At 35.5% G+C, this 10,734-nt stretch overlaps 1 protein-coding gene across 3 annotated transcripts in view; it reads left to right on the top strand.

Annotated features, from left to right (window-relative positions):
• Positions 1 to 10,734, top strand: part of CFAP299 (cilia and flagella associated protein 299) — a 562,884-nt gene that overhangs the window by 480,799 nt on the left and 71,351 nt on the right. For all 3 annotated transcript variants that reach the window (XM_029926049.1, XM_029926115.1, XM_029925982.1), the window contains exon 4: positions 9,428 to 9,570. In XM_029926049.1, the coding sequence (XP_029781909.1) occupies positions 9,428 to 9,570 (143 nt within the window). The remainder of the gene's footprint in view (positions 1 to 9,427; positions 9,571 to 10,734) is intronic.

The following is a 10,734-nucleotide window of genomic DNA, read 5'->3' as shown; positions in this document are numbered from 1 at the left end:
AAATAAGTCAGGCAGAGAAAAATAGATACCATATGTTTGCATTCATAGGTCTAGCAGGAGAAACCTAACAGGACCATAGGGAGAGGAAGGGGGAAAGAGAGCTGGGGAGAGTGAGGGACACAAATCATGAAAGACTATTGAATATTGAAAATGAACCATGTACTGAAGGAGGGAGGGAAGGGGGTGATGGTCATGGTGGGGGGCACTTGTGGGGAGAAGCCCTGGGTGTATTATGGAAACCAATTTGAAAATAAACTATTAAAAAAAACTAAAAAATAATAGATATTGACAGCACAGTAGCTAGTAGGTTATTGTTAGTGCTAAACCATGCTATTATTTTTTTTGGATAGATATTTTGAATTGGATTAACTTATTGAGTGGTCTTAGAAATGTCTTAGTTAGCTGTCTTGATTTTCTAAGTCATTATCCTTTTATGCAAAATATAATAACTTCTTTTCTCCTTTCATGTATTTAGAGTTTATATGTACTTTTAGTATTATTTTCATTCACTAGAATTTCCAGAACCTTTTGTATACTAGCAGTGGGGCCAAATGTTCCTAAATTATTCTTAACCTCACTGGTAATGCAAAAAGTCTTTGCAGATATGGCTGTGTTGTGTAAAGTGGAAGAGCAAAAAGTTATTAATCCATGATTCCTCTCAGAAATCCAATCTCCAATTGTTACAAATGAACAAACATGTCTGACTCCTAGGTTCTTTATGGTAAATAACTATAGATTTAAAAAGGACCACGAAACTCCACTGTGTCCTTTATCCATGCCCCTTTGCAATGGCACTTTTGCAGCTCCTCCCATCAAGAAGTCCCTTAGCCTGCTTCTTGAATGTGGGCTGGCCTCTGACCTGCTCTGGCCAATAGGATATAGAACAAAGAGTGTGCTGGTTCTGAGCCTAAGCCTCCCAACAGGAAGAACAAAGAACTCTCTTAAACATACCCGCAAGAACTGTGTGTGTAAGTGAAAAGAAATGTGTTCAATTGCAACTGGTTAAGAGGATATAGAATTTTTAAATTATCAGCGTAAAAAAATCAGAAAGGAACTTTATTTATTTATTTATTTATTTTAATTTTTGGAACGTGTTTTAGAGAAATGTATGTAAGGATGGACAGTCTGAAATGTTACCAAAAATGTCAGAACTTAGACTCCCTTTGCAAAGTCATTTCTCTTCTGAACGGAGAATATTCCCTGTAAGTAATGATTCATGAAAGCATTCCAAGAGTTTTAAAATTATAGGAGATACAAATTCTTTCTTCACTTGTTGTCCATCAGGAAGCATACTGACCATCCCAGAGGACCAGCACAAGAACTTAGCTTGTTTGACAGCTTTCATACCCTGAAATGGGTGTTTCAGTTTTAGCAACATACTGCTTACAATGCTTTTTTTTTTCCAAATGACTTTGGCTTCACTGTTGAAAAAGACCCATTTCAATGTATCAGGTTTATGTCTCCTCATTAGCATTTGGCAAGGAAAGTCAGGCAACACATGTACTCAACTCATAACAAGTTTTTGAATTTGTATTTTAATCCACTTCTGGGAAAAGACAAGCAGCCAAAGATCTGAATGATATATTAATGGTCCAAATTGTACTTTAATTGATCTTTTCCGAACACATGAGAAGGAATGAGGACCTGACTAGGCATTCCATAAGCCTTTTCAACTAACACTGACTCACACGTGAGGTGACAGACCTTCTTCATAAAAATCTCAGATTCCACATTCTCCTTGGTGTCGGAGCCCCGTTTCAAAATTAGGAATACTTATACTTTAATATTTATCAAAGACTTGTTCTTGAATTTTTGTTGTTACAAAAGCTAGTATTTGCCGCTTAGGTTGCAAATAAATGTAAACCAACATTCACGGCTTCAAATGAATATCATGTGATTGACTGAAGTACTTGTGTTGGTTATACTTTGACTTGTTCTAGACAGGACTGACTGGTTTTATTTAAAGACAATGAACGTTTTGGAAGTTTGCCTTCTTACAAACATAACATCATCATTTAAAAGAGCTCTTATAGTTTTCATGTGCCTTTTGGGAAATTAACTATGATTTTTAAAATGTTATTAGAATGAAAAAGACCATATATTGTATGATTCCATTAATATGAAAAATCCAGCAAAAAGCAAATCTATAGAGGCAAAAAGTAGATTAGTGGTTGCCTGGGGATGGGGGTGGGAACAAGGATGCCTGTAAATGGGCACAAGAGATCACTTTGGGGTAACACACATATTCTAAAACTGGATCGTGTTGCACGGCCCTGCAAATTTAGTAAAAACGATTGAACTGTACACATTTAAAACTTTAGAGTGAATTTTATGTTATGTAAACTATACCTCAATAAAGCTGTTATTTTTTAAAGGAGAACATTATTAGAGAAACTTAAAATAATTATTTATAATATTTTTTAATGTTTATGTTTTTATTTTGAGAAAGAGAGCGAACACAAATGGGGGAGAAACAGAAGGAAAGAGTAAGAGAGAGAATCCCAAGCAAACACTGTCAGCACAGAGCCTGATGTAGGGCTTGAAGTCATGAACCGTGAGATCTTGGCCTGAGCCGAAATCATGAGTCAGATGCTTACTCGACAGAGCTACCCAAGTGCCCCAGTTACTTATAACATTTTATAATTCCTAGTGAAACAATACAAGGCTCCAAATAAGAAAACTTGCAATTACTAAAATGCATCACAGTCAAGCTGATATAAAGCTAATTCCTCAAAGTGTTCTCTTAGCCTATTCTGCCCATTCTGGATGCCAGAATTATGATTTTATTGTCAACTGGGTCCATTCTGTTTGTATATAATAACACCAGGGAAAACGGTTTAAAATTTAACTTCCAAATACATCCAAGGTTTTAACTGAGAATAACTGAACGTAACAAATGAATTGAACCATGTCCTGCAGCATGATTATACACGCCCAGGCAATGGAATTCTGATAAAAAATACTCTATTTCCTTATCCCTAAGGAACTGATAAAACTCTTAACATATAATATAACTACAATAGCAATGGTAATAATAAAAAATTTTAAAAGCAATAGACAATGTTCAGAGTGTTTACCATGTGCCAAGCATTGTTAAGCGCTTAGGAAAAACGGTCTTAATTCTCATAGCGACCCTGAGAAGCAGCTCTTATGCTCATTTTATACTAGGTGAGACTGAATCTTAAATAAGGATAACCAATGTATCAGTGTTGCAAAGTAAGTAGGCAGCAAGGCCACCTTTGGATCCGAGTCTGTGTGTCCACCGTGGAGTGGTTAAAAACACGGACTTCGTGAGAGGCCAGGCTGGGTGTGATGTGGGTGCCTCATTCCCCAGTTGCAGGTCTTTGAAGGGATTCTTCTCAATGCTTAACTCCTACATTTACAAAATGAAAATAATAATGCTACCTAGGCATTATACATTTTTGAGAGAATTAAAAAAGATAATCAATATAAAACTCCTAATATTTGCTCAAAGGATAATGGCTTCTTAAGAAATAATACCTAGTAGTAGTGATAACAGGAGTAATTAGTATCCACTTTAGAGGAAAATATACATTTCATAGACTAATACATTAAATGTATTAATCAAGAGTAATAGTCAACTAAATTCTAATTCTTGAAAAATTCATATAATAAAAAATAAACGAGACAATAATATTTCAACCAGCAGTCAAGTACTACAACTATCTCTTACCTCTTCTGTTTTATTATTTTTTCCTGCTATCTGCACTGCACTTTTATAATGATGTAATGCTACAGTTAAATGTTAAGTTGCAATTTCCTGACAGACTGTCACTAATTACTACACATCAATAGTTTTAATCCACTTTTTAAAATAATTTCATGAAGCATCCTTATTAGGAATTTTTTTATTTTAGTAAATTTTTTAAATAAAAAGTCTTTCAAAACATACTTTTACACCTATGTAGCCACACTTGGAAAGACATCAGTGAACTAACTTGTTTCTATGGAAAATAAAAGAAATTATAGATACAATGATCACTAGAATTCCCTCATTGAAAAAGAAGCAACATTTGCATGTTGCCTACAAATTGGATGCATAGGGCAACAGGTAAGGCTCTGATGGCACCTGACTTGTGAGCTGCACAATTCCATGCGAGACAAAAGAGATTATTTTGTAGCTCTACAAAGCTGAAGGAGAAACAGAAAGAAGAGGCTAAAAAAGGCTTAGCTAACTAAATGCTTAGGTTCAAACAGTATTTTTGTCTTTTGTTTATTTTGGCTTTGTTTCTCTGTTTGTTTGTTTTGGAGATATTTAGTTCTATTTCATAGAAACTTGCTAGATTTTGCAGGAACCTGCTTAGGAGCATAGGACTTATGAGTATAGAGAGGTTTTAAGAGTTTGAACAACTCACTCCAGGATACAGTGAACCTAGATGAACCCTCGTTTATACTCATTTTGGCCTGATTTAAGTTCTTTAGCTTCAGAAAAATCCCAGGATTCACAAAAATCACAGAGCATCCACATTTTATCCTCAAAATGTTGAGATATGTAGTTACTTGGCTAAGGTAGAAACCAAGCACCCAAGTTTATGTTTTTAATTCTTTACAATCTATATTAATTTTAAAATGATCATGAAATTTACGGATTGATCTAGAACTTAATGTGAGAGATAAATTAACCACAATGATGATTTGTCTATTTATCTTTGTAGTTCTATCAATTTTTGCTTTCCATATTTTGAAGCTGTGTTTTCAAAAGTTCATTCAAGGTTATAATTGTTCTATCTTTCTGTATTGAATCTTTGATAATTGTCTAGTGACTCTCTATCTCTAGGAATGGTTTTTGCCTTCAAACTCATTTGTCTTATACTAACATGCTAATGCCAACTCTCTTTTGCACTTTTTCATATGCATATTCTTTAAACAGTTTACATTCAACCTTATTGTATTATATCATATTTTTTATCCATTCAAAGAACTATTGTTTTTTAACTTAAACATTTGGCCATTTATGTTGATTGTAATTACTTAATTATTTTAATTTATTACCATGTGTATCAGGTAGCTAGGGCTGCTATAACAAAATATCACATACTGGGTGGTTTAAACAACAAAAATTTATTTTCTCACTGTTCTCAAAGCTAGGAGTCAAAGATGGATCCAGATGTAAGCAGGGCTGGTTTCTTCTGAAACCTTCCTCCTTGGCTTGCAGGTACCCCTTTCTTACTGTGTCTTCACATGGTCTTTCCTCTGCATACAAACCCCTCATGTCTATGTGTCCAAATACTCTCCTCTTAAAAGGTCAGATTGGATTAGGGACTCTTTTCATGGATTAATTTTAATTTAATAACTTCTTTAAAGGCCCCATGATAAAATACATTCTCTGGGGTACTGAAGGATAGGGTTTCAACATACGGATTGTCTGTGGAAACAATTCAGTCCATACCACTATTATTACATTTGTGTTTTATTTTTCCTGCCTCTCCCATATTTTCCATCTAGCTTCTTGCCTTCTGTTTCCTTGATTGATTGGTTTTTTTGTCATTTTATTTCTTCTGTTAATAATTTAAAGGTCTTATACTCTATTTTCTATTTGTTGATGGTAGTCCTAGATTTATACATGTATATTTATCAAGTTCTAGAATTAATCAATAAAGTGCCTTTATACTTAAAATTCCAAGGACACGCCAACATTTTAACATATATGTTTGTTTAAAAATTTTTAGACAATTATTGTTTTCTTATTACAGAAGAAATTTTTATTATTCTTTTATACAGTCAATATTTGTTTATATTTTTCCATATATTTACTACTTTCTTTGATTATCATTCTATTCTTTATCTCTAACTGAAAAGTTAGAGTCACTCCCTTTTGCATGAAGTATAGTTGATTCTTGAACAACATAAGGATTAAATGTGCCAATTCCACCATGCAGTCAAATATCCACATACAACGTTTGACTACTCAAAAACTTAACTACTAATAACCTACTATTGATTGGAAGCCTTACTGATAACATAAACGTTGACTAACACATGCACATATTGTGTTTGGTGTATGTATTATATACTGTGTTATTATAATAAGGTAAGAGAAAAGAAAATATTATTAAGAAAATCATAAGGAAGAAAAAATACATTTACAGTACTCTACTGTACTTATTGAAAAAATCCACATGCAAGTGGAACTATGTAGTTCAAACCCATGTTGTTCAAGGGTCAACTGGACATCTTCTAGAATTTCTTTGAGCAAGAGTCTTTTGTCAACCAAAGAAAAGTCTCATTCTTTAGTCTGAAATTGTCTATATTTTGCTCACTAGAAAGATCTTTTCTCTGTATAATTCTGGAATGATTTTTCTTTTCTCTGGACACAGGGAAGATTGTTTTCATCCTTTTTAAAAATTTCTCTGACTTATGTTGAGGCAGTAAGTCCTATTAGCCTCTCTACCTGAAAGGCTGGATTTTGTTTCTTGTCACCTCCAACCGCCCAAATTATGAAATACTTGCTGAGATTCCCTGGGAATGGGCACATGCCTACAGGCCAAATATGGCTTTAGGGCTCTGCTTTCCTTTCTGGGGGTCTGGTTTCACTAAGTGTTTCACTCTAGTATTCCTCGCTTTCTTGACAGTACATCAATGCAGGTTACAAGTTGCTTTTTAGAATTTGTATTTTTCCAGCAGGAAAGTTTGTTACAATATTTGGTATGGCATTCTGCTGAAAAAATAAGACTGGTCCATCTCATTTAAAAAGAGAGACAGAGAAAAGACAGAGGAATCTTTTTTTTTCTGTTAATAAAGTTCCATTTTAAAGTAGCAGACTTAATTGGGACCTGGGGTGGGGGGTGCACGCACACATGCACACACCTGCATGACTTGCCTAACATCAGGAGCAGTCTTGTTGGAATGAAGATTTCAAACACCTTTAGAACTGTATATGAAACATTAATCATTATAGTACATAGTTTTGTTTTCTTTTATTTTTTTTAAATTTTTATTTATTTTTGAGAGACAGCACAAGTGGGGGAGGGGCAGAGAGAGAGACACACACACACAGAAGCCAAAGCAGGCTCCAGGCTCTGAGCTGTCAGTACAGAGCCTGGTGCCGGGCTCAAACTCACAAACTGTGAGATCATGACCATGACCAGAGCTGAAGTCAGATGCTTAACTGACCGAGCCACCCAGGTGCCCTGCACATACTCATGTTTAAGCAAGGATAGCAAAAGTGTAATAGTCTCAGGAAGTCTCCTTCAGATACTATCCATTTAAGAATGTGTGCTGCAAAAGCTTAAAACTCTATGTGGCTAAAAGCATGGGGAAATATAAATTTAACTTGGAGTTATATGGTGGAAATGAAAAGGACTAGGGATTGAATCTATGTAAGTCTGAGTACGGGAATGACAATGGCAGTTCTTTCTGCCATATCTATGGGAAATGGTACTAATCCATCACCACACTTCCTGTCTTTATGTGCCTCAGAATCCTTCTCAGTATCCTCAGCACTCAATGCCAAACAACCACATTAGGCAGGAAGATGAAATTTAGAAAATAACAACTAGTGGTAAACTGTGGCTTGTTCTGCTTTTCAATTTGGAAACTGTTAGTAACATGTTTTCTCAGGTGCAGCAGGAAAAAGAATTCTTTTAGTTTTCCAGGTTCACTTTTCTGGAAGCTCTGCTCTCTAAGTAACCCATGTTAGCACTTCCTGGAATTGACTACACAAAGACACAAGGAACCATCTAGTGATTGCTGGAGAGGAAAAGGAAGGCTTGTTTATAGCTTCTTCCAAATGTAAAACTTTGCTGTAAAATTCTGCACTTTGAACTAGATTTGGAAATAAATACATCAGGACCTTTTCCAGTTACAACTGTTTTTTTGTTGTTTGCTTGTTTTGCTTTGTTTTTCTCTTAGAATTTGAGGTCAATGTCTGTTAGCTGGATAGAGAAAAGATTACAGTTCTTTTATTTGCATAAGCTTGTTTCCACTTAAGGACCTTTGCACCAGGCATTCCCTTTGCCTGAGAGGCTTCTGTTCTAGATCTTCACATGGCTAACTTTTTCTCATCCTTCAGGCTGCAAGTTTTGATTTAAATTAAACTCCTCAACATCTTGTCTGATTACTCAAAGTAGGCTTCACCACCAGCAACTCATTCTTCAATCAACAATCTTCTTTATTTGCTTTATGGCATTTGTCACTCACCGGAAGTACTTTTTCCTTTCCATTGTCTCATCTGTCTCCCCCTCCCTGGAACAGAAGTTCTGAGAGGCCAGCATAGTTAATTTCTCGTGCCCTTGGCACCTACTGTTGTACCCAGCATGCAGTAGGTGAATAACAATATTGTGCAGGAATTAAAATGAATGAGAAATATGTTCTTGCTATTTATTTTGACCCATGGAATTAATTTGTAAGGTGACGTTAATTTATAAAGAGAGTTTTTGACTCTCATGGTCATGAGAAGGGGCCAGATATTTATATCTCTATAACAGAAATATATAGGCATTCAAATGGTAAAATGATGTAGTGACTAAAATTTTTTAAATGTCTTTATTTTATTTTTGAGAGAGAGAGAGACAGAGAGTGAGCAGGGCAGGGGCAGAGAGAGAGGGAGACACAGAATCCGAAGCAGGCTCCAGGTTCTGAGCTGTCAGCACAGAGCCTGACGCAGGGCTCGAATCTACTGACTGTGAGATCATGACCTGAGCCAAAGTCAGATGCTTAGCTGACTGAACCAGTGAGGTGCTCCAATGATGTAGTGATTAGAAAGACAATAATGTGAGCCTAGGTTTTAATCTCAATTTTTCCATTTCTAGCTGTGAGACCATGAGTGAAGTACTCAACCTCTCTGTTCCTCAGTTTTCCTATCTAAAAATATATGACAAGGGGCTTCCAGGTGGTTCAGTTGGCTTAGAGTCCAACTCTTGATTTCAACTCAGGTCATAATGTCATGGTTTTGAATCTGAGCCCCACCTCAGGCACTACACTGACAGTGAAGCACCTGCTTGGGATTCTCTCTCTCTCTCTATCCCTTTCCCACTTGTATGTGCTCTCTCTTTCTCTCTCTCATTCTCTCTCTCAAAATAGATAAATAAGTTTTTAAAATGATGACATAAAGAAGACCACAGTATTGGGGGAAAAGTAAATAATGTACTACAAACACTTGAAATAATGTCTGCCCTTTAGAAAATCTCTATAAATTATTTATTGATGTTGTCATATAAAATTATTGTAAATGCACGTTATATGAATGTGAAGTTACCTTTTCATGAATTTCTTCACTTGTCAGGAGAAAATAATCATACCTACTTCATAGGATTGTGGTAATGCTGAAATGTAAAGCACTTAGAATAGTGTCTGACCCATGTAACACCCCAAAACGGTAGCTTTCATGCTCATATGCAATGTATTTAAATAACTCTTATTCGTTTCCTCTTTCTATTCTCCCATCTTTTTTTGTGTGTTCTACCAGACTGTGATCTTTATTCGTGACAAAAATCCTCATGGGCAGGAGGTGTCAGGATACATTGACTATGCCCACAGGCTAAAGATTGAAGATTTTGAAGTCTATTTTAGTGGAAAAAGAAGACTTCTTCCAAAACCCACAGATATGAGGTAAGTTATATGCACTTTTCACACTTTCAGTAAGAGAACAAGCTCCTCAGTGGCCTGTAAAAGATCTTTATTTTATGTTCGACATATGGATATGTGTATATATCCATATCTATACCTATACCATATCTTATATCTATATCTGTGTCTGTATACATATACATATGGAATATGGTAAGATTGGCTTGAATAAAAAATTTAAAAAATTAAGTGGGGAATGATCATAGATGTACTTTTTCCATTAACAGTCTGAGGAAGAGAACTTTTCAGAGATGAGGTAAGTAAATTTTCAGTCACATTCCTTGTAAATGATAAGTAGAGCCTAAAAATGGCTAATCTCATAAGACTCTCGTGTCCCTGGGGACTTGGTCTGCTTCGGGGCCTCGAGAACAGCCCATCTAACACATTCTCCTCCCTCTTTTCTTTGGCCACCAACCAAAGTGCAGGCCTCTGACTAGCTGACTCTCATTTATTCTCATCACTGGCCTATTCTGGGGTTCCTTCCCACCCATCTTCTTCTTACTGTTGACCCCTGCCCTTTCCTCTGGAGACCTCATCTATCACAAATGATCTGCTCTACATTGTCAGTTTATTCGCATATCAGCCATTCCAGTCCTTTCTGAATAGCTCTCAAGCTAACTTGTTAATTCTTTTACTTTCCATAGAATCCAAAAGTGGTAGCAGCATTCTACTTGAACTCCCCAATGTATCCAGATCATTTGACACTTATAACACTCTCCTCCTCTGCCATTCCTGCTGTTTTTTCTTTTAATTTTATTTATTTATTTTTTTTAATTTATAAAGTTTCATATTTTTTAACATATGCAATTATTTTCCATCCTTTACAAAACAGTAGTTGCAATGACACTCAAAACAGAAAAGCAAAGTAAAAAATTAAAACACCAACTTCTGTTTCATGTAATTAGACTTATACAGAAATTAGAAGGTTAAGTAACAACTAGTTAATTACCTAACTTCACAGCTATCTGAAGTGGCAATCGTTATATAGCAGCTTATCTATGATACATTCAAGATAAATGATACAATATATTACTTGTTCATAGGCTACAACACAGCCTGCTTAATACCTTTCCTTAAATTCCACCTCTATACTACAATATGCTTGAGGTCCATGCAAAAAAGTAGCTACCTTTTATGTAGGAAATG

This window comes from Suricata suricatta, chromosome 1, assembly GCF_006229205.1.
Source record: "Suricata suricatta isolate VVHF042 chromosome 1, meerkat_22Aug2017_6uvM2_HiC, whole genome shotgun sequence".
Classification (NCBI taxonomy): domain Eukaryota; kingdom Metazoa; phylum Chordata; class Mammalia; order Carnivora; family Herpestidae; genus Suricata; species Suricata suricatta.
Note: the sequence above shows the minus strand (reverse complement) of the source record. Positions and strands in the feature narration are given on the sequence as shown.